Consider the following 25,297-nt stretch of genomic DNA (forward strand, 5'->3'; position numbering starts at 1 on the left):
CTGACAAAGAATAATGATGATGATAAATGTAGGGTAGAGAAACCATGCAAGAGGAGAGAAAGAAAATTTATCGAGTTGCTCAGGAACAACTTTCTTATGGGAGGGACTTACAGTGCAGGAATATTAGATATGGTAATAATATCAAAGTATCTATTATGCCTCCAATTAGTGCAAGTGATCAAATTTAACTTGTGCAGAAGCAAATTATATGGAAATTTTGTTTACAAGGACTATGTGAGGAATTATAGGGCAGGTGATTATAATAAACTAAGAAGACAGCCAGCTGTGCTACAGTATTAGAACCACATAGTGGAGGAATCAGCAGTATATGGGAGGTGAGGAGGGTCTGAGGCAAGCTATAATTGACTACACCTCCAGATTTATAAGAATAAATCACAGGGGAGCTGAATGGATGAACAAACTTCAAAGCAAGAACTGCATAAAAAGCAAATATTACGCATTGCCAATATTAGGAGAAATATCATAATGGACACATGAAGCAGTGTAAAAAACATACCAGAAGAGTGACAACCATGGTGAAAGGGACTAAAAGGCCAAGGTAAATCTGGGAGAGTTCTTTCACTGTTTGAGAGTAGGGAGAGGAAAGTGTTGGATACACAGGAAATGGTTGAATTATTGGGTGGTAACACATAGGTACATATTCCATTAGTTCTCTGGAAGCTGAGGTATAACTAGATGAAAAGGCAGAAGCAAATGAAGTAGAAATGTTGCAAGAGCGTGATGGACACTAATCAGTGAGAATGGATGGACAGAATATCAGTACAGGATAATATGCTCAGGAAACATGCAGGATATATGGCAATGCTACTGGCCAGGTTTAACTTGGGTCTCAACATGAGCATTTTTCTTTCCATTCATTAGAAATCATGCTTTTTTCCTAATTACCTCTGAATGCAGTTTTTAACCTGTCTATTCAATACTTTAGCGACTACTCCAGAGTAGTCTGCAAAGGTGGAGCTGACCTGATGCAGCCAATTACAGACTACTCTGGAGTAGTCATTAAAGTATTGAATAGACAGGTCAGAAACTGCATTCAGAGACAGTTAGAAAACACTCTGATCCTTTGTTAAGGATATGTCTGCTTTAGAAATCTGTTCACATTTTAAATGAAGTAACAACAGAGCTGGACAGAGGAAATGGATAAGCCATAATTCTTCTGAATTTTGCCAAAGCTTTTGAAAAAATGCCACAAAGGTTATTGTATTATATTATACAAACTCAAGGGGATAGGTATGCAAATCAGACTTGTGACAGATAGGAGAGTGGCTAAGTGATCGGTCAGAAAGTGATGCATCTAGGATATGATTTTAGCAAAATGAGGATGGGCAATAGGTTATCTCAGGTTTTTGTGATGAGATCCCTGCTGTTTAACTTCAATATTAATGACAGTGGGGGATGGTCTGGAAGGGAACATTCTAAATTATACGCTGAAGATGCAAAGTTGAATTGGGTAATAACGGACAGAATCCCAGCAGAATGGCTTTAACAGACTATGGACAAATGCTAATAAATGCCAGTTTAATGTTTAATGTTGATGAGTGCAAGTGATTAGCAGTGTATCTACTCTCCGGCCAACAGGCTTTGGGTTCAAATCCTGCTGAAGGCATGAATGCTTGTTACTGTCATTATGTAGTTGATGAATTTTATTGCCTGATTTGAAACCACAGCACTGCTTATTGGAAGATTTAAATGGTCTGAAAAAGTTCCATGTTTAGTCTAAATCTCAAAGTAGGGTTTCCATATTGGATAAAAAAAAGAAAAAGTCAACTATTTCATCCACTTCTGTCACCTCCCTACTATTAGCATTTAAGAAATTTATCTTATTTTGACTGACTTGTAAGCCTTTTCACATCTTAGATAAATATTATTATTCTTCATTAATTTAAATTTAAAAATTTTCTAGATTTGAGAGAATGTATGGGAGTCATTTTTGTTGGCATGGGAGAATAATTTGCATTATAAGCTTATAAACCAATGCCAAGAAATAGCTTTTTATATTCTTCTATGTCATCTATACAAAGGTTATTTGAAATGAAAGGCTGATACATAGTGACTGTTTAAAGTACAACACCAACAAATTGGCTGTGGTGGAATATCAGGTTTTGTAATAATGGTTGTGATCAGATCAAATAGTCTTAGACAAATGCATTAGACCAGGGATCAGCAAACATTTTCCAAGAAGAACAGGATAGTAAATATTTTATGCTTTGTAAGCCAAGAGGTAAAAAGCAAGAATATCATGTACATAATTGACAAAAACAAAACTTATAATTTTTTAATAACCCAAATACAGAATACAATTCGTGCAAACATAATTTTTAGGATATTAGTGAGGATATGGAATTATTTTTGTGAGACATAATTAGGCTTAATTTGAATTCAAAGTTAGTGTTACACTGAATGGCATTTGCAATCAAAATTGATTGCAAATACTCATCAAATAAGACTGATCTGAGGCGTTTTATGTATCTTATCACAGAAAATATTCTTTTCTGAGCTACCAAATTCGAATATTCACTGACATAAAATCATGTTATGTGACTAAGAAAAAACGCACTGCACTCAAACATACTCAAAACACTGTAGAATTAATACTCTGAATGCAAGTGGCATAGGTGGCAGCAACAGGCAATGAGGGAGCAACAGTTACTGCCACAACTACATATGAAGTGTAAAAATGCCACAGACAAAATGCATACAAAAGGGCATGGATGCATCACATTAACTACTCTATGAACACTGAAAGAACAATTTCATGATTCTGTCATGAAATTCATTTAAAAACTATCCTTAGCTTGCAATAACAGGTGGCAGGCCAGATCATAAACAGTAATATCACCTAGTGTTTTTTTTAACGATGTTCTTTGATTATAATGAGCTTTTAATGAATTTTTACACATTACCATTTTTAGAACATTTGTAACACAGTAAGCATTTAGTTATTTGCTTAGAAAGCTCTTGAAAACTGAGTTAGCTGGTTTTTAATGTATAGAAGGCAGTATTTTTCTTCACTGAAAATTGGCTTTTCCGCTTTCCTCTATAAAGCCCTTGTGCACATACAACCTAGACAGCATACAAATATATGCGCAACAGGCAGATACCTATGGAAAATAAATTATCTACTTTATCATTATTAAAAAATTAGGTTAATAAAAAAACTGAGGTTATTTGGCTGTAACTGGCAATATCCACTGAGCTCAATAGGCTATATATATAAAAATTAAAAAAAAGCTCAATAGGCAAAGAAAGATATGAGATATTTTAGTTTAGTAAGCTTCAAATTTATTTTAGTTATGATTTTTTTTATATATATTTGCAGGTGGTGAAAAGAAACATCAAAACAAAAAAGACAGAGTTAAGGTTAAAATGTCAAAAACCAAAGAACTACTGCCAGCAAAGGTCAAGCAAAAATATTTGAAATCATCAGTCACTCCAGGACAGAGGCACTGGATATTTGAAGACAAAAATAATAGCAAATATGTCGTGCATTTGCAAGCTAATCCTAGTGCTAAAGCACTTATAACAGAGGATGAACTTTTCATGAGCAAAGTACCAACAATTAAACCTAAGAAATTTAAGAAAGCATACGAAAAGAAAAAATATTCGAAAAAGTCATTAAAAAAAATGAATAAGAAATCACTATCACAATAAATAAATGAAATTATTCTCATCACCATAAGCTTCCTGGGGAGAATGAATTACAGTTAAATGAACCCAATATTATACACCACAGTGATTCTTTGTCATATTATAATAAAATATTGCTACTCATTAAACAGATTAAATAGTATGTAAGCCATTTATTACAAATTTCACAGCTACTTTGAAATAAAATGCTTCCCTTGCAATTGATGTATGCTGCTATTTTAAAATATACAGCATATATAATTTTTTTTTTCATTTGTTCATGTAAAAAACCTGATGAAAAATAAAATAACCTATTCCTATTTTAGTATCTCCAAGTCCTGGTCAAATAGATTTTAATATGCTAAATACAAAAATAAAATCCAAAACTACAAATGCATTCTTATAAATTTTAGTTTAAACAAATTATCAAAAAATGGGTAAGATGCAATTATGTTGGAAGTTTTTTCCCCACTTGGTTATACTATAATAAATTTGGTTTAATCCTTTATCCAAGTGTAAGCAAACAAAGTTTGCGCCTGAAGTATCTTCAGGACTGAGGCAACTCGTGGTAAAGGTGGACCAAGCTCTCATCACTCCTTGTTTTTTTATCTCCCATAATGCAAAGCACATCTCCTTGCATACATGTATAATGCTATGCATTAAGGGAAAGGCCACTACCCAGAAATGGTGATACTAAGACAGAAACAATGGAGAAGTCATATTTACCTATACAAGTTGCCAAAAGATGTCTTACCTTATTATTCAATAATTAAACTATAATAAATTTAGTTTAATCCTTTATCCAAGTGTAAGCAAACAAAGTTTGCACCTGAAGTATCTTCAGGCTTGTTTGCTTACACTTGGATAAAGGTTTAAACTAAATTTATTTAGTTTAAGATTAAACAAACAAAGTTTACACCTGAAGTATCTTCAGGCTAGTTTGCTTACATTTGGATAATGGATTAAGCTAAATTTATTATAGTCTAACCAAGTGGGGAAAAACTTCAAACATCTTTCTCTAAATCCAGAGTAATTGAATAATAAGGTGAGACACCTTTTGGCAACTCGTATAGGTAAATATGACTTCTCCATTGTTTCTGTCTTAGTATCACCATTTCTGGGTCTGGCTCCCACTGACGAGATCTCAATAAAGCTCAAAAGTGGTCTGGGTAGTGGCCCTTCCCTTAATGCATAGCATTATACATGTCCGCAAGGAGATGTGCTTTGCATTATGTGAGATACTAAAACAAAGAGTGATGAGTGCTTGGTCCACCTTTACCACGAGTTGCCTCAGTCCTGAAGATACTTCGGGTGCAAACTTTGTTTGCTTACACTTGGATAAAGGATTAAACTAACGATGCAATTATAACACAGTAATACTAAGTAACTTTTAAACATTGTGGTTTTACTAGAGAAAATGCCTGAAGTTCAAATTCTCTTTAATGTGAATGCTTGAGTATTCACATTACAGAGAATATAATAACCTATTCAGGCTATTTAAGTTAATGGCTCTTAAGTGGAGATGGCTGAACTTTCTCATAGATTCTCAAACATTCTCAAACACTGAAACTTTCACTAAGTGGAAGAAAAGTGATTGAAAAAAAAACAGACTGACTTTAATTTTACAAATTCACAAATAATTCATATAAATAATTTCAATTTTATTCTTCAAAGAATCAAATAGAAATGGATGAGAGATTACAGTAAAAAGTATCATAAAGGTGATATCAAAACTGAAGATGAAGATATTCATATCAGAAGTAATTATTTTGAAGGACTGCTAAGTGAAACAAGATGTAACAGAATAGTGGTAGAAAATATTAAAGAGATATGCAATCACAAGTACATATCAATACTTGAGGTAGAAAAAATATTAAAAAAATAAAGAGATAAAAAAACCTGAAATATGGAAATGTGGCTGGCATAAATTATATTTGACCAGAAATGCTCAAACATGGTGGTACAATAATATGCCCCACCTTATGAAGATCTGATCAGACACTTTTTGAATTATGAGCAATGCCATTTATACGATGCTACATTTGCTCAAATGACAGTTTGAGCAATGTGCTGTTTGGAATCTACCAGCACACAATATTTGTGAACTCAGTTCATTTACACATTGTTGCTTGCTACATCTTTGTGTTAAAGTGATAAAAGCTGTGAAAAAACTTTCAATATTTATCTCTGATCCAGAGTATTTTAATAATAGGTGATACACTTTTTCATTACTTGTATATGGAAAATATATGAATTCTGCATTACTTCAACCTAGGTATCCCTTCTGGGTCTGGCTGCCACTGATGAGACCTTAATAAAGGTCAAAACTAGTAAAGGTCAAAAATAGTGACCCATCCCATAATGCTCAGAATTATACATGTCCAAAAGAGGGTGTGTGCTTTGCATTATGGGATACTTTAGCAACTGATTTGAAGTCATTAGCCTCTATATACAAGTAGTCCAGTTGTGAAGATACTTCACATGCAAACTTTGTTTTGCTTACAGTTAGATAAACAAAGAATATAATTTCTTGGCATCTTTATTTTTTGTATTTAGATGTTTTTGCATGAATTATAAACTGTTTATAAGTATTATTTTATTGTCGTTAATATTGACAGATAAAATTCAAAGTAAGGATGCCGCTGCTTTCATTGAAAACAAGATGCTTAAGTCTATTAACATTACATGCTAAGTTTAAAATTATTAAATTTAGTAATGATGGTGTATTGAACACTGAGCTAGGCCACCTAAACTTACCTTGCACTATTGTTGTCACTGTCAAAAATAGTTATAAGTGAAGTGAAACATGATACATTAGTTAATACTACAGTTATCAATAAATGTGACAATCTTATTGCAAGATTGATGACCAAACTGGTTGATATATTCTCTTAAACCAAGATATTGAGAGTAACTTTTTTGTATGCAAAAATTATCCTAAATCTGACATAAATAAATGCTTTATTTACATTGTTTACACACACATACACAACTGCTTATTAACACATTACATGAATCTACAAATGAAGGGGAGAAGGCAGTGATCTGGAACCTAACATGTTGTATGACCAAGGTAAGTCTATAAAGTTTTTTCACTGGCTTCACTGCATAATTCAGAAGGCATTATCCAGAAGTAGAATTCATATGATTGGAATAGAGCTCATATAGTACCAATGTATAAAATGGAAAATAAAATAGTTAACATTCTGAGTGGTCCAAGTAAAACATAAATTTTATCTGGAACACAAAATTTATATAAGTATACTTGAGAAGAGGATAGGAAAAATTGTGAAAAGGAAATTTGGAGAACAAGCTGCGTTCAGGCCAAATAGACATTGTAAGGATCAGAATCAGATTTTCACTTTAATACGGTTGAGAAATCATGTCAATATAAGAAGGATCTGTGTTTAAGTTTTGTAGATCGGGAAAAGCATATGAAAACATGGGAAATAGAAAAGAAAACCTTACAATTATATGGTATAAATGAGACATTATATCAACAGTCAACATTTAGAATTGAAGGGAATACTGGAAGATGATTATGTGTAAAATCAGGTGTAAGACAAGGATGCACATTAACTCCACTCTTATTCATCACTATGAGGATAATATTTTGAAATAAAGTGGCATCACACCTGAAATCAAAATTGGAGATATTCAACTTAGTTCTTTACTTTATGCAGACTATGTTATACTACTAAATAAATCCACTACAGGGGTCTTCAAGTATCCTGTGATTAGACTGAATAACTCCTGTAACAAATTTGATATGAAAATCAGCAAAAAAGACACAGACCATGAAAATTGGCAGGAACAGGGAAAATATCCACTGCATCTTGATTAGAGAACCAGTAGAACAAGTAAAATATTTGGGCTATTTAGGCACAATTTTTTAGTGAATATATCAAATTAAATATGGATGTAGACAACATAATAAATAAAGCAGGTATGGTGAAGATCCAGTTGAATAAATTTATATGAAGAGAGAAAGAAAGTATTTTATGGTATAGTTTTTATTGATTGCCGCAGAAAAGTAAAACAATTTCATTTTATGAAAATAACTGCCGATAACATGATCACCGAGTCTTTTGACTAGTAATGCCTCACTCAATATAGTATATATATATGCATATATATATATATATATATATATATATATATATATATATATATATATATATATATATATATATATATTTTTTTTATTTTACAAAGGTCTTCCATTAGCATTGTTTTGCTAAATGTGGTTATGAATCAAAGTGAAATCCATATATACAAATGCATATTTAATGAACCCCATAAATGCATACTCTTGAGAGTGCACTTATAAAAATTCACACACACACACACACACACACACGTGTGTGTGTGTGTTGGCTTCATACTTTCCAATTGTAGTTTGATCAGTGACCATTTTATCGCCAATTTGCATGTTGTGTAAGATGGAATAATTCAATATTCCCTGCCACTTTCATGAGGTACTGATTCAAGAGGTACTGGCTAACTCCTTTGATTTAGTGAACACATAAAAATGTTCCCCTCATATGATGATGGGAACTGAACTCTGGAAAAATGACCAACCACACAACTTCATCGCTGATGATTGCTATAAATGTACTTTTTTTGGTTTTAACTAGATGTCTTTCAATATATAAGCATGGCAATGCCAAATGATATATGACACTGTATTATTCAAAACATGAACCATAGTTCATGTTTTGAATAATACAGAACATAAAGAGAAAAGAGTTACATTTTGTGTTTATTCATGCCAAGTAAAAGCAAAACAACTTTGCTATTTCAAAAACACAAATGCTTGAGTATTTGTGAGAGTGCAATATACTAAAGAGTAAAGATTTCAACATAAGTTATCTAAATATCAACTAGCAGCATACAATGCTTATAACATTTTTTAAAGAGAGTTTTAACTGCTAAGATCATTGTTTTGATATTCCTAAATGGATTTTGTCAGCAGAAGTGTCTTGCGTTTATTTGGCATGTAATGAAAGTCATAAGTTCTGTAATAATTCTATGTGCAGACATTAGCACAGAATGAATCTGCATTAAAAGATGACATGATACTAATTTAAGGAATGGTCTGCAATAAGGTTAAAGCATTTCATCCTTTATTTATGCAAATGGAAAAGTAAAATGCTTCTTTTTTTTTTTTTTGTAATGACTCAATTCTTTCACAGCTTACCCCAGTCCTGAAGATACTTTCAGGTGCAAACTTTGTTTGCTCACACTTGGATAAAGGATTAAACTAATTTTATTATACTCTAACCAAGTGAAAAATAAACTTTCAACATCTTTCTCTAAATCCAGAGTAATTTATTAAAAAAAGGTGGCACACCATTTGGCAACTCCTATAGGTAGAGATGACCTGCGAATGCTTCTGCCTGGTATCTCAGCTTGGGCCTGGCTCCCACTGAAGAGACCTCAATAAAGGTCGAAACTAGTCTGGATAGTGGCCCTTCCCTTAATACATAATATTAAACATATCCGCAAGGAGATGTGTTTTGCATTATAGGAGATACTGAGACAGGAGTGTTGGTAGCTTGCTCCACCTTTGCAAGGAGTGCTCTGGTGTTGTACCACCTTACCCCAGTCCTGAAGATACTTTCAGGTGTAAACTTTGTTTGCTCACACTTGGATAAAGGATTAAACTAATTTTATTATACTCTAACCAAGTGAAAAATAAACTTTCAACATTCTTTCACAGCATTATAGTTTTCCATTAATACAGATTTAATACAATTAACACAACAAATTTATGCATAATATTTAACTTCTTCCTTGTAAAATTTTAAATCCAACTTGACTAAAGCATTTACTAAAGATTTCAGCCATTTGTGTCACCCACAAATGGCTCAAATTAGATTGAAAACCTAATGTACATTTTAGCATTTTGGCCTAACTAAGGGGTAGAAACTCCAGAAACTGTTATGGAGATCAAATATCAGGCTATACTAAGAAGGATAATGGTAACAACACTAGATGATGAAAATCTTCTACCACCTAAAGAAGTTCACAAATATACGTGCAATGTGAACCTGTTGGTTGAACATGATGTCAATTTGTCTTTCACATTAATTAGATAGCAACCTAATTCAAATATTTATCTGAAATTATCTTGGAAATTACAATTATAAAATGTAATTATAATTTAGTTTAGTGATTAATATTTTTTTTTTCAGAGTTACTTGAGATTTCAGTTATAAATCAAATTATAAAAATCTGACATTACAGCTTTCTTATAAAAACTAACATTATATTGATTCATCTGAAACACATGCAGATAAACTGCCTACATACCTGAGCAAGACGCTTGATATCTGACATTCGTTCCCCAATGCCTCGGAGATATCGGTTTATAGACATATAATCATTGAGCAATAATAAATCTGATTCACACAGTTTAAAAAATGCTAAAGCGAAGCGGAAGAGGACCTAAAAGATAAATTTCATTTTACTTACAACATTTTACATTTTACACATTTTACTTACAACAGCTTTTAATAACTATTTTCAGATGTTTAGTGAATATTTTTTATTCATTTATACAATATAATCAATTCTTATAGCAACTGATACTGCAGCAAGCAGATTATAATGTATAACTTATATTCTAATAAAAATTATTAGTACTAATAACATCAATAAAGTTAGTACTAATACAATTATAAATAGCTGTTTAAAGTTTAAAGCAATGGTAACAGGGAGGACGTTTTCATATAACCTATAAAGAAACTGGGGAATTGACTGTGGTTTCCGACTTAATGTCTACTATAATGCACCTTTCAGTGGTGCATTATATTACTAAGTATTCAACTGAATGCTGAATAACAGGCAATGATCTGCAATCTGGGACTTAGCAAATCAAATTAAATTTTATATGGGCTAAAACTATACATACATTATGATGGTACACAACCATGGTGGCCAAACTGCGGCTTGCAAGCCGCATGTAGCTCTTAAGTTTTATTGCAGCTCAACTAACAAATAAAAAATATTTATAATTTTTCTTAATTTTCTATTGTTTTTAATTTAATTTTTCAATTAATTACATTGCTGTTCGGCAATGTTGTTATAGTTATATTACCTTGTCAGAAAATTTAAAAAGATACATTAAAAGATACAAAAGAATCAACTGACATTACAGACCAACCACAATTAGCAATTTTTATTCGTTTCGTTCTTGAGGATGGAGTGACATGAGAAGAATTATTAGATTTAATAGCATTAAAAGATAGCACTCGTGGCATTGATATTAAGGAAGCTTTTGATGTTGCGCTTAAAAACGTTCCAAAAAGTAAATTTGTGGCTCTTAACAATTTCTAGTAGGTAACTAGGCCTCTTGCTGCAAAAACTCTGTCCATCCCTTGTATACAACACAATCAGTTATGTTTGTTGGAATGCTAACTTGTTATGCAAGAGTATTGCTGTTTTCGTGCAAACATTGAAAAGTCACAACAGAAATGAAGATATGCACCATAATTATAAGAAACATCAATGGAAAAAGAAACTAGTGGAAAAATTATTGAAATTTCATTTTCTGTTGCATATCTGCAAAGATTTTATGATGAAATATGAGATTTTAAATCATATATTATGAGAATCTAACACTATTAATATTTCATGAGTAGTTTCCTATTAAAGTCTTTCTTCCAGAGTCATTTAATATTTGTTAGTTATCTCATTTGATCAGGCCTTACATTTCAATCTGCTAAATTACACCCAACTTATCAACCCACCTACATCTCGACCTTGTTCTGTCATTTTTGCTTCAAACACTTCTTTTGCTAATCTTTGATATCCTATTTCATTTAAATGACCATACCATTTCAGACTGCTCTGCTTGCACATCCCTGATTTTCACGCCATCTGTTTGCTACTCTAATATTCATCTCAGAACTTGGATATTTTTGGTTTCCAAACTTGTGATCAGTTGTTTTAATTCTAACATGTCTGTCAGATCAATAAATTGAAATTTTTATCTTATCTACTGCTAACTTAGTGATTTGCCTGATTTCTTTCATTCCATATAAATTTAATTTATATAACTAGCTTCAGATTATTTATTAGTAATCCCAAGCCCATATATATAGGCCTTACTTTTATTATTTGTTTTCATATTTGTCATCTTCACTAAAAATTGCACCTAATAAGCTAAAATGTGTAACCAGTTCTAATTCTAACAAAAAATGGATGTGAAATTTTGTGTTGTCTGTCTTTCATAGTATCAGTCTCTTTTAATGCTGATTTTCATATCAAATTTGTCACAGTAAATTCGATTTGGGAAAAGAATCTTGATTATTTATAAGACATTTATTTAAGAGGATAATATCACCCACAAAGAGTAAACAACTATGGTCAATATCTCCTATCTGAATGTTGGGTTTATTATTAATGTACAGGCACCCCTCAATGTAGGAGACCCAAATTATCCACATAATCTATCATACCTCTCCTTGAACCCATTAACAGACAAAGCATTCACAACTAACTCTGGCAACCCATTTTATTCATTCACAACTCTCCAAGCAAAAAATCTAATCCTTACATCCCTATTAACCACACTTTAATTCAATTTCCAAGGATGACTTCTTATTCTGCTTCCTCTAGCCAAGTGCAGAAACATTTCCCTTGCATCAATCCTATAAAACTCTATTGCCTCTTTTTTGTCTATCAACCAACTTCTGCAGTCCACACACACTCTCAATCTATCCTCATAATGAACATTCCACAGACCCTTCACCACCTTGGTTGCCTTACCAATGAACCCTCCCCACCACTTCCACATCCCCAAGAAACCCAGGAGACCAGACCAGAGAAGAGTAATCCATATGTGGACTTATCAAGGCATTATAAAGAGGAATACAACTTCCCTATCTTTACTTGTGTAGTCTTCTACAGCCAAGTAATCTTATGAGCTACCTTAGCAATATGTCTTCTAAACTTCAACTCTATCAACCACAGTCCCTAAATCCCTAACGTCAACTATTTCCTGGAATACAGTTCCATCGACGTGGTATGACAATCGTGGACTGACAAGTTATTTATTATCTTGCAAGCTTTCCAACATCACCGTGATTAACTATTACTCTACCATCTTTTGCATCATCAGCAAACAACTGAATTCATTCAGGTTATTTCGTATATCATTTATGTACAAATTAAATAGTAGTGGTCCTAGCACTGAACCTTGTGGCACACCACTAGTCACCAGTTTTTGCCTGAATTCTGCCCCTCCATATACCAATTTTTGATATATTGTCCAGCAGCCAACCTATTACCCAAATAACCACTGTCATATCTGAATTCCATGTGGCATTCGGTCAAATGACTTTGCAAAATCCAGCAGAATCATCGTGGCTTTTCACTTATTCAATTCAGCTGTCATTCCATTATAAAAAATTAGTAAATTACTGAACCATGACCTATTCTTCACAAAGCCATGCCACCTCTCAGGGTGTCATATTCTAATCCACCCATTCCTGAATTCTCTTTTTGACCAATTTTTCACATACTTTTACCACCACTCCAGAGATACTAATTGGTCTGTAATTTGCTACTATAATTTGAAGTGTTAGAACCTCCCTTATGCAGATACATGTTCCATAGAGATTATAAGTACCAGCAGAAAGAGACAGTGTACTGAGTTGTGAAGTTCTCATTCATCAGCCTAATCAAATATGTATGAATGCCTCAAGAACTTCTCAATTATAGTTAGTGATTTTATTAAATATGTCTTCAAAACTGTAATTATTTTTTTTAAATACAAATTAACTTTTCAGTTTGGAATAGCAATATATAGAACTCTTCTCATGCTTGTAACTTTTTTTTTTTTTTAACTGTTATTCAGTTCTTTTAAACATTCAGTTACAATGAAAGTGGTCATAAAACATGATAAAAAATTCAGTGGTTTTAATAAAAATGTGTGTAATTTATTTTCTTATTTGTAACTTTTATCATAATATTGAGGGTGCTTAAGGGTCAAAGCTGTATAACTGAGAGGAGACATCCACAAAGTCTTTAAAGGAATGCAGCGAACCGACAAGGGCTTCTGACCTAATGTCCAATCCTCACCTTCTTGTTGTACACCCTATTGGGTATCTACTTGGATACTGAACGAACGAGGATGGGCTGGCAATTTGGGATTTAGCCAACCAAATTGTATTCTTATTAGTTAAACTAAAATAAAAAATGATGGTACGACATGACAAAATTTCATGCCGGCTGGGGTGTCGCCCGGTTAAACAAGGCCCCCGTTGTTTTCACCAGGGAACCAGGGCGAACAGCAAAAAGTCAGCTACTGGAACAAATCTGAAAACACATCCCAACTCAACATCACCAGAGTTAAAGATTGGTACTATCAACATAAGAAGCCTGAATGGCAAAGAAATGGAGCTAGCTGAGGAATTTAGATAAGTACCAGATCGACATAATAGGGGTGACTGAAACCAAAAACTGGTGAGATCTTTCTGAGCAATAAATACAAAATGTTATATTCAGGCAATGACAATCAAGGAAAAGGAGTAGCCATAGTATTCAACACAAAATACGAGGCTAATCTTCTTGAATGGCAGTCAGTCTCGAGTAGAGTAATGTGGGCAAATATGAGAATGGAGAACTGGACAATGAGACTTATTTGTGCCTATGGTCCCACAGAAGGTTCTACTAAGGTAGAAGTGGAGGAATTTTTTGAGGCTTTAGAAAAAGCAACTGACACAATGAAAAAGGAAAAGTTGGTCCTTGTTGGGGATCTTATTATAGGAAATGATTGTGAGGCATACAAAAATATTTTGGGAAAATTTGGAGAAAAGAGCAAAGCTAAAAATAATGGCAAATATCTGTTGGATTTCTGCTCAGGACATGGACTGGTTATTACTAACACCATGTTCCAACATAAAAATGTGCACAAATTCACATGGAGAGAAGAGGCAAGGAATAAGAAAAATCTCATTGACTGTGTTATTGTTGATAATGGTGTTTTCTCCCTGTTGCAGGACACCAGAGTGTACAGAGGATTTGAAATTGGAAGTGATCACTATTTAGTCTTGAGCAGGATAAAATTGAATTTCATATTGAAAAGAATAACATGCAAGAAAGTTTTAAAGCGAATAAAAGTTGAGCAGTTCTCAGATGCGAACTGTAGACTAAAATACACAAAGATTATTGAAGAAAAAATGAAAGAGTTTGAGAACAGGAATCAAACCTTGGAGATAGCCCTGATTGATTCAGCTAGAGAGGCATGTAGTGAGGTTGTCTGCAAGGATAAAAAAATCAGAACTCCCTGGTGGACACAGGAAGTTAAAGAGGCAGTGAAGGAAAAGAAGAAAGCATATCAAAAGTTCCCGTCAAATAAGTCAGCTTGTGCTCTTAGAGAATACAGAGACAAATGCAAGAAAGCTAAACACTGTGTAAAACTAGCTAAACAAAAGTCATGAGAGGACTTTGGCAAGAATATAGAAAATAAATATCAAGAGGGTGGCAAAATATTCTGGAGGTTGTTGAAGAAGCTTAGGAATGGAGGAAAGAGTGCTGTAAAAGGAGTTAGAGATGATAAAGGTGACATGAAAATGGGAAAAAAGGATATCCTTGAAGTATAGAGTAATTACTTTGAAAATGTGCTAAATGAAACAAGCAGTGATGACAGCACAGTGGTAAAAAACACTGAACAGGCATACAGTCAGGAATACATATCCATACTTGAAGTAGAAAAAGCCATCAAAGGCTTGAAATGTGGAAAGGCAGCAGGAGTAGATAATATTCGACCAGAAATGCTGAAGTATGGTGGTATAAGAATCTTACAGTGGCTGCACTGCATAGTTCAGAAAGCCTGGACAGAGGGACGAATTCCCGATGATTGGAGTAGAGTTCTAATAGTACCCATATATAAAAAGGGAAATAAAACTGAATGTGAGAATTACAGAGGTATTTCCTTACTGAGTGTTCCTGGCAAGATCTATGCATGTATACTTGAGAAACGGTTGAGAAGAATTGTGGAAGAAAAGCTTGGTGAAGAACAAGCTGGATTCAGGCCAAATAGAGACTGTCAGGATCAGATCTTCACTTTACGACAAATAGTCGAGAAAGCATGGGAATATAACAGATCTGTATTTAAGTTTTGTCGATTTGGAAAAGGCATATGACAAGGTGCCAAGAGAGAAGCTATTCAATACGCTACAGTTAATAGTGTCAATGGGGCATTATATCGAGCAATACCTAGTCTTTATTTGAGTCGTAAGTCAGCAGTTAGAATTGAAGGAAGTACAGGAAGATGGTTTAATGTTAAATCTGGTGTGAGACAGGGATGTACATTATCCCTTCTGTTATTCATTATCTATATGGATCACATTACGAAGGAAAGTGGTATTAAACATATCAAAATTGGAGATGTTAATGTCAGTTCTTTGCTTTATGCGGATGATGTTATACTTCTAAATAAATCCGCTACAAGTCTGCAAGATTCTCTGACTAAATTGAATAGCTGTTGTAATAGATATGGTATGAAGGTCAGCAATAAAAAGACAAAGACAATGAAAATAGGCAGAATCATTGAAAATGTCAACTGTGTTGTGAATGGACAACTTGTGGAACAAGTGAAACATTTCAGCTACTTAGGCACGATTTTTACTGAAGATGGTAAATTAAATATAGAAATAGACAACAGAATTAACAAAGCTGGTATGGTAGGAAGTCAAATGAATAAATTCATATGGAATAAGAGAGAAATTAGTCGGAACACTAAATTAGCTGTATACAAGACAGTGTTCAAACCAGTTTTAACTTATGGATCTGAGAGCTGGGTCAGAAGTAAAACACTTGACTAAAGACTAGAGACCGCAGATATGAGAGTCCTGAGAAAGATTAGAGGCGTGAACAAATGGCATTAATGGCATTATCATATTAAAAACGAGGATATTAGGAAATGACTTGAGATTGTTAACATCCAGGAATGTGTTAGCAGAGCTAATCTCAGGTGGTATGGTCACTTAAACAGAATGGGCAAAGAAAGATTAGCAAAACAAGTGTTCTCTACCGGGTTGGCAGCAAAATGATCCAGAGGAAGACCAAGATATAGGTGGATTGATACGGTACAAAGTGCCTTAGACCAGCGCTTCCCAAACTGTGGGCCGCGGCCCCCATGGGGGCCAGAGGTTTTGTTGAGGGGGGCCGTGAAATAATGAAAACAAATTTAAAATGTTTTAAGACTAAGTGGATTTTTTTTATTTTAAAAGAAACGTATTTAACTTTTGTTATTTCTTTTTTGTTATTTTTTATATTTTAATGGAAAAATTCACACATTGGTGTTGGTTCACAAACTTTGCTTCCTGCGTATTTTCGCGCTTGATGAATATTAGTAAATATTGCTTATTCATATGTTTCATTTCAAAGCAGTGGTTAATTGTATTTACTTCGATTGCTCTCCAGGAAAGCTCCAAATCTTCCTCTCCCTTTCATCACCCGTTTGTAATCAGGGACTGTTGATATTGACATTATATACATATCAAAACTCGTTTTATATTATCACTGTCATCCGAGCTAGTTTTCTGTTACCAATGAAAGTTTCTCATATACTTCACACATGAAAAAAACTTAAACAAGTTCATGTGGGGGAGATAGTAACTGCTTGGTGGTAAGCAACACACCCTCCCCAACAGCCACTATACTGCAGAGGCAATAAAAACAAGTACTTTTATTATGCCAGTGAATAAGGTATGAGGAGCCTGTGTAATATATTTCTCAACAAATAGTGCAATTAGAGAAAACTGGGATAAAAACACACTAATTAATGAATCACATGTCCCCTCATACAGAAACTATGCTGTATAGACTGAAACAAAACCATATGTTACATGGGCAAACACAGTATTTCACTAAAAACTATTGTTATTAATTAGATGTGTGTGAGTTCGATTTCCCAAGGCAGCAATAAAATTCAACCGAACGTGTTAAATTTCGTAAAAGTGTTAAAACTAAGTAATATATATATATAATGAATGTTATGGCAGTTTCACATATGGAATTCGATGGAAGAGAGTTGGCATTTCAACTCAATTGTCAGCTATGCTTTTATCTTTCGGTTGCGCGATCTTTTGTTAATATAGCAACAATCATATGCACGTTTTAATAACCTTCCTTTGCTGTCTGTTTCGCGTTAGGTTTAATTACCGTAAAGGGAGAAAAGTCACAAAAGAGAAAAATGTTCCTGGTCCTGGGATTCCCTTATTCAGGTAATATTCACTAATTTCATGTTATCAGTCTGTGGTGTGCCAGTATCGGTAAGTGGTGATATTATTTGATCTATTCTACGTTAAAAACTTTAACCCTGAGATGGATAAGTGGGTGATAAAAAAAAAAAAAAAAAATCCCGCGTACAATCAGAAGAAACAGAAACAGACTTAAAAAAAAAGGACAATATTTCATATTTTACCAGAACTGCCCGCATCATCTTCAGAACCAAACGGAAAGAGGCAAAAAATGTAATATGTGCATTTGATTTTTGCAATATTCGCTGTGTATGTTTTGTATTGAATATAAATACAATAAATATTATAATAATATATCTCTCTATTACGATTATTTTTCGAGGGGGGCCGTGAAATATTTTAATTTTTGCAAAGGGGGCCCTGACATCCAGAAGTTTGGGAAGCACTGCCTTAGACGATAGAAATATAAGATCTGATAATGTTGGAGTCTTGACAAGTAACAGACTGATTTGGAGGAAAATTATAGATAGGAAGTTAGTAATGATGTAATTTTTTTCATGTAGTACTATGATATCCTGTACATCCCTTGAGGGTACATGGCAGGACTTTGACGACGACGATGATGATGATCATAATATTGCTTATTTACATTTCTGGTTTTCACTGTATACTCTGTATGAACTGCCATTTGAGTGAAAAGAAGATTTTTTCAAAGTGAGTAACAAATGGGTGGAATGTGTTACTAGAAACGATAGTCAATATGCCAACACTAAATATTTTCAAGTTTAAGGCATAATGAGTGTTGTGTTCTGTAAGAGTTTAACTTCATCCTCCAACTCAATGGAGATCTAGAAATGATAACAATACTGATTACTCATATACACACAGGACAAAAATGAAAAATATACATAAAACAAATAGGACATTGTCTTATGGATATAATAATAAATCTCAATGAAAGGGATTTACTACTGCATTCACAAGACCTGTTGAAAACAAACAGGGCAATAGTTAAAAATTAGTGAAATCCTTTACAATGATTTTTTAATGAATTTTTTTATTAATAATAATTATTCCCACTTATTTCATTTCTTTTAGAAAAACAGCCCACCCCCTTTCTCTCTAGTTTTTGTCTCTAGGCAATTACTGTGGGCTATACATCATGATCCAATTCACTAATAATGAACATCAAACAATAATAATGATGGGATGTTAATAAGGTTAACAATGTTAGTTACACCGTTATTACTCTCCACAAAGCAACAAACATATTGAGTTTATTATTTAAAATAAAGAGCCAATAGGCTTAATTTCAGCGATGTAAAACATTATTTAATTAAGGGGATATAAGATCCCACATTTTTAAAACCGAATAAGAAACTCAAGGATCAGAATCCGAGAGTTTCGTGCCGAATATAGTAACTATAAACGTATCGGCGACTACTAGCGTGAGCTAAAGCATGTAGTTCAAGTGCATACGTAGCACAAACTAGGGCAACTCGTTGCAAAGGTGGAGAAAGTTCTGATTGCTATTCTTAGTATTTTCCATAATGTAAAACCCATCTCCTAGGAGATGGGTGATGTTATACATTATGGTGGGAGGTCACTACCCAGATCGGTTTCGATCTTTATTGAGAACTCATCAGTGAGTAGCTAGACCAAAGTATAATACTAAGGTTATAGCAAAAAGAACTTATATACTCTGCTATACGAGTTGTTAAAAAGGTGCACCCATAAATTATTATTTAAAATAAAGAGCCAATAGGCTTCATTCTGGCAATGTAAAACATTATTTAATTAAGGTTCTAGTAGCAAGGCTAATACGTTGGTTAGACATAGCTGGTAATTAGTTTACGGAATTAACAACACATATAAAGTATATTAATTAAAGGTAACTTTAATGAATAACTTCTATATTTCGGCAAAGTCACATTGCCATCTTTAGGAACATAAAGATATGGTATGTGCACGTAGGCACTAACACAAAGCAAATGAGGAAGAAAGCAAGAAACTAATATTGTTCCTAAAGTCCTAATGGTGCCCTCTTGCGGGCTAATTTGGTAGTCTTGGCAGTTGGGCTGAAGTTCTCATAATGTAAGTCTCCGAAATTTGGGGTAGTTTCATGCACCCAAATTTGTTGAGGTTAGGAACGTTTTTTAGAGCTGCTGAAGATTCTGTGAATAACCTTTCATATTTAAACTTGCTGCGATGAATTATTTTTGTTTTCTTCCAACGAATTTTATGGTGGGTATCTAAGGCATGGTCTGCCAGCCCAGAGCGGCTGTACTGGTGAAACCGGATGTAGTCTTTGTGTTCTGAAATCCTGATATTTGATGTTCTGCCTGTTTGGCCAAAGTAAGACAATTTGCAGCTGCAAGATACCTGGTATACACCAGGTAGGTCTAGCGGAAGTGGTTGGTCTTTGGTAGAGCGGATAAGGGATGCCAACTTTTTATATGGTCTGTAACAGCAAGTAAGGTCATATTTTTTGAGGAAATTGGCTATTTTCTCAGAGGTGCCCTGGATGTAGGGGATGGTGATAGACTTGGTGTAATCTTTATTGTGGAGGGGGGTTGTGATTTACTGGTTTTAGTATTTTTTGGATTTTTTTGGGGTTATAGCCATTGGCTAAGAAAGTACTGAGGATGTGGTTTAGTTCAGTAGTCAGGGCCTTGTCATCTGAGCAGATTAATTTTGCCCTGTTATATAGTGTTTTTATAACCCCATATTGTTGTGAAGGGGGGGGGGATTGCTGGTGAATGTATCTGCCAGTATGGGTGGGTTTTCTGTAAACAGAGAAAACCAAAGATCCATCAAGCTGGCAGGTGATTAAAGTGTCTAGGAAGGGGAGGGTGTTGCTTTCCTCTTTTTCTAAGGTGAACTGGACTCTGGGGTGTTGGTTGTTTAAGTGTGTTAGGAAGGAGTGGAGTGTCTGAGCCATGTGGCCAAATAGCAAACACATCATCCACATAACGAAGCCAAATAGTGAGTTTTTGTGGGGCGGAGTTTAAGGCTTTCTCTTCAAATGTCTCCAAAAAGAAATTGGCCAAGGGTGGGGAAAGTGGTGAACCCATGGCTGTCCCCTCTATCTGTTTGTAAAACTGTCCTTGCCAAACGAAATAGCCTGAGTTCATTGTGAACTGAAATAGGGCTGAGATATCAGGAGGAAACTTGGTTTGGATGAGCTCAAGGATTTCTTTGAGTGGGACATTAGTGAATAGGGAGGAGACATCAAAACTGACCATTATGTCAGTGTGTTGGAGTGTGAGGTTTTCTATACTGGCTTTAAAGTGGGCTGAGTTTTTTTATGTGTGATGGTGTGTTGCCAGTGTAGTGTGTGAGAGTTTTGGCTAAATGTTTGGCTAATTTATATGTGGGGGAATCAGTGCCATCCACTATGGGATGCAATGGCACATTTTGTTTATGTATTTTTGGGTGTCCATATAATCGGGGGGGTCTAGAGCTATAAGGTTTAAGTTTGTTGGTGACTTCCACAGGCCAAGAAGTGACTTTCTTAAGGAGTCTGTGGAGAGTTCTAATCTGAGAGCTGGTCGGATTATATTCAATGGGGAGGTAAGTAGTACGGTCTAGTACTAAAGCATTTAGCTTACCTTTGTAGTCTTTTTGATTGAGCACCACAGTGGCGCTTCCCTTATCAGCTTTGGTGATTACTATTTTTTTGTTGTTTTTCAATTCTTGTAGGGCTGCATATTCGTTTTTGGATAAGTTGGTTTTTGGAGGTTTGGCTTTAGTGAGAACAACGACTACATCCAGTCTTATGTTGTTGGCGATATGGTTAGGCAGGTTGCGAATCCCACGCTCTATTTGGATCATGATTTCTTCAGCAGGTATCCTTTTAGGAGCTAGAGCGAAATTGTGACCACGTGAAAGTGCGGTGAGTGCTTCAGGCTTTAAAACTGTCGACGAGAGGTCGACTACAGTGTTGAGTGGTGGCTGTGGTAAGGAAGTAGAATTCTTTGTCAGGTTTTCATATTTTTTCACGTGCCGACTACGTATTTTTTAGAATTCTTTTCTTGCCGATGCGCAGGAGATGTCATGAAGTGTCGACCATAGATCACGGCCGAGTGTATTTGTAAGCTCTTCCTCTAGCACCCGTAAGGTTTTGTTTTCGTCGGCAAGGAGAACGCAGGTCGTGGTAATTTGTTCTCTTAACAGGGCAAAGCTAGTGAGGTTATAAATGCGTAGAGCTTTCTCGGAAGTAAAACGGTGCTTCAATTTGACACAATTAGGGATCACTTTGTTATCCCGGCAGCATTTTAGGAACGTCAGACGATTTATTTGCCTTGATATCTTCAACCTCCATTTGCCGTATTGACGGGGCTTTCATGCGATTGCATCTCCGTGGATGATCATGATTCTAGTAGCAAGGCTTATACATTGGTTAGACATAACTGGTAATTAGTTTACGGAATTAACAATGCATATAAGGTATATTAATTAAAGGTAACTTTAATGAATAACTTCTATATTTCGGCAAAGTCACATTGCCATCTTCAGGAACATATGGTATATGCACGCAAGCACTAACACAAAGCAAATGAGGAAGAAAGCAAGAAACGCTCTAACTCCTAAAAGGATACCTGCTGAAGAAATCATGATCCAAATAGAGCGTGGGATTCGCAACCTGCCTAACCATATCGCCAACAACGTAAGACTGGATGTAGTTGTTGTTCTCACTAAAGCCAAACCTCCAAAAACCAACTTATCCAAAAACTAATATGCAGCTCTACAAGAATCGAAAAACAACAAAAAAAATAGTAATCACCAAAGCTGATAAGGGAAGCGCCACTGTGGTGCTCAATCAAAAAGACTACAAAGGTAAGCTAAATGCTTTAGTACTAGACCGTACTACTTACCTCCCCATTGAATATAATCCGACCAGCTCTCAGATTAGAACTCTCCACAGACTCCTTAAGAAAGTCACTTCTTGGCCTGTGGAAGTCACCAACAAACTTAAACCTTATAACTCTAGACCCCCCCGATTATATGGACTCCCAAAAATACATAAACAAAATGTGCCATTGCATCCCATAGTGGATGGCACTGATTCCCCCACATATAAATTAGCCAAACATTTAGCCAAAACTCTCACACACTACACTGGCAACACACCATCACACATAAAAAACTCAGCCCACTTTAAAGCCAGTATACAAAACCTCACACTCCAACACACTGACATAATGGTCAGTTTTGATGTCTCCTCCCTATTCACTAATGTCCCACTCAAGAAACCCTTGAGCACATCCAAGCCAAGTTTCCTCCTGATATCTCAGCCCTATTTCAGTTCACAATGAACTCAGGCTATTTCGTTTGGCAAGGAAATTTCTACAAACAGATAGAGGGGACAGCCATGGGTTCACCACTTTCCCAACCCTTGGCCAATTTCTTTATGGAGACATTTGAAGAGAAAGCCTTAAACTCCGCCCCACAAAAACTTACTATTTGGCTTCGTTATGTGGATGATGTGTTTGCTATTTGGCCACATGGCTCAGACACACTCCACTCCTTCCTAACACACTTAAACAACCAACACCCCAGAGTCCAGTTCACCTTAGAAAAAGAGGAAAGCAACACCCTCCCCTTCCTAGACACTTTAATCATCCGCCAGCTTGATGGATCTTTGGTTTTCTCTGTTTACAGAAAACCCACCCATACTGGCAGATACATTCACCAGCAATCCCCCCCCCCTTCACAACAATATGGGGTTATAAAAACACTATATAACAGGGCAAAATTAATCTGCTCAGATGACAAGGCCCTGACTACTGAACTAAACCACATCCTCAACACTTTCTTAGCCAATGGCTATAACCCCAAAAAAATCCAAAAAATACTAAAACCAGTAAATCACAACCCCCCTCCACAATAAAGATTACACCAAGTCTATCACCATCCCCTACATCCAGGGCACCTCTGAGAAAATAACCAATTTCCTCAAAAAATATGACCTTACTTGCTGTTACAGACCATATAAAAAGTTGGCATCCCTTATCCGCTCTACCAAAGACCAACTACTTCCCCTAGACCTACCTGGTGTATACCAGGTCCCTTGCAGCTGCAAATTGTCCTACTTTGGCCAAACAGGCAGAACAACAAATATCAGGATTTCAGAACACAAAGACTACATCCGGTTTCACCAGTACAACCGCTCTGGGCTGGCCGACCATGCCTTAGATACCCACCATAAAATTCGTTGGAAGAAAACAAAAATAATTCATCGCAGCAAGTTTAAATACGAAAGATTATTCAAAGAATCTTCAACAGCTCTAAAAAACGTTCCTAACCTCAACAAATTTGGGTGCATGAAACTACCCCAAATTCAGGAGACTTACATTATGAGAACTTCAGCCTAACTGCCAAGACTACCAAATTAGCCTGCAAGAGGGCACCATTAGGACTTTAGGAACAATATTAGTTTCTTGCTTTCTTCCTCATTTGCTTTGTGTTAGTGCCTGCATGCACATACCATATCTTTATGTTCCTGAAGATGGCAATGTGACTTTGCCAAAATATAGAAGTTATTCATTAAAGTTACCTTTAATTAATATACTTTATATGTGTTGTTAATTCCGTAAACTAATTACCAGTTATTTAATTAAGGGGATATTAGATCCCACGTTGTTTTATATTTTATGTAAATAATGTTTTATATCACTGAAATGAAGCCTACTGGCTCATTATTTTAAATAATAATTTATGGGTGCACCTTTTTTAACAACTCGTATAGCAGAGTATATAAGTTCTTTTCGCTATAACCTTATTATTATACTTTGGTCTAGCTACTCACTGATGAGATCTCAATAAAGATCGAAACCGGTCTGGGTAGTGACCTCCCACCATAATGTATAACATCATACATCTCCTAGGAGATGGGTTTTACATTATGGAAAATACTAAGAATAGCGATCAGAACTTTCTCTACCATTGCAACAAGTTGCCCTAGTTTGTACTATGTACTTGAACTACATGCTTTAGCTCACGCTAGTAGTCACCGGTATGTTTATAGTTACTATATTCGGTATGAAACTCTCGGATTTCGATCCTCGAGTTTCTTATTCGATTTTTAAACAATGTGGGATCTAACATCCCCTTAATTATATAATACCGAGTTTATATAATGGTCTAAAAGTTCTCATTATTTGTATGCCATTCATTAGATGTTGGTTACGAGGTAAGTAGGGAAAATAATAAAACTGAAATTGTAAAAAAATTAAGTTTCTAAAAATCTTAACTGTGATCATTATTATATTATAAGCTGCTTTTTGAATAAACCACAGATATCAGCCTGATTTGTTGACTGTATGGCTGCCTTCTATTTTTTTTAAAATCAATGCAAAATATATTCAAATACAAAATAACTTAATATACTGAATAATAAAAATACTTCAAATTTGATGACACCACTGAAT

The 25,297-nt window shown here is 34.8% G+C and overlaps 2 protein-coding genes across 2 annotated transcripts in view; one reads left to right on the plus strand and one right to left on the minus strand.

Annotated features, from left to right (window-relative positions):
• Positions 1-3,968, plus strand: part of LOC150094413 (uncharacterized) — a 116,882-nt gene extending 112,914 nt beyond the window's left edge. Inside the window, exon 4 of the mRNA XM_090412173.1 lies at positions 3,341-3,968. Within this exon, the coding sequence (XP_090268299.1) occupies positions 3,341-3,672 (332 nt within the window). The 3' untranslated portion in view covers positions 3,673-3,968. The remainder of the gene's footprint in view (positions 1-3,340) is intronic.
• The window catches only part of LOC150094412 (TBC1 domain family member 2B-like), a 406,352-nt gene that overhangs the window by 136,498 nt on the left and 244,557 nt on the right, over positions 1-25,297 (minus strand). Inside the window, exon 17 of the mRNA XM_090412467.1 lies at positions 9,964-10,098. Within this exon, the coding sequence (XP_090268593.1) occupies positions 9,964-10,098 (135 nt within the window). The remainder of the gene's footprint in view (positions 1-9,963; positions 10,099-25,297) is intronic.

Source organism: Typopeltis vanoorti, chromosome 22, assembly GCF_054136105.1.
Source record: "Typopeltis vanoorti isolate ZY-2024b chromosome 22, IOZ_Tvanoo_1.0, whole genome shotgun sequence".
NCBI classification, from domain to species: domain Eukaryota; kingdom Metazoa; phylum Arthropoda; class Arachnida; order Uropygi; family Thelyphonidae; genus Typopeltis; species Typopeltis vanoorti.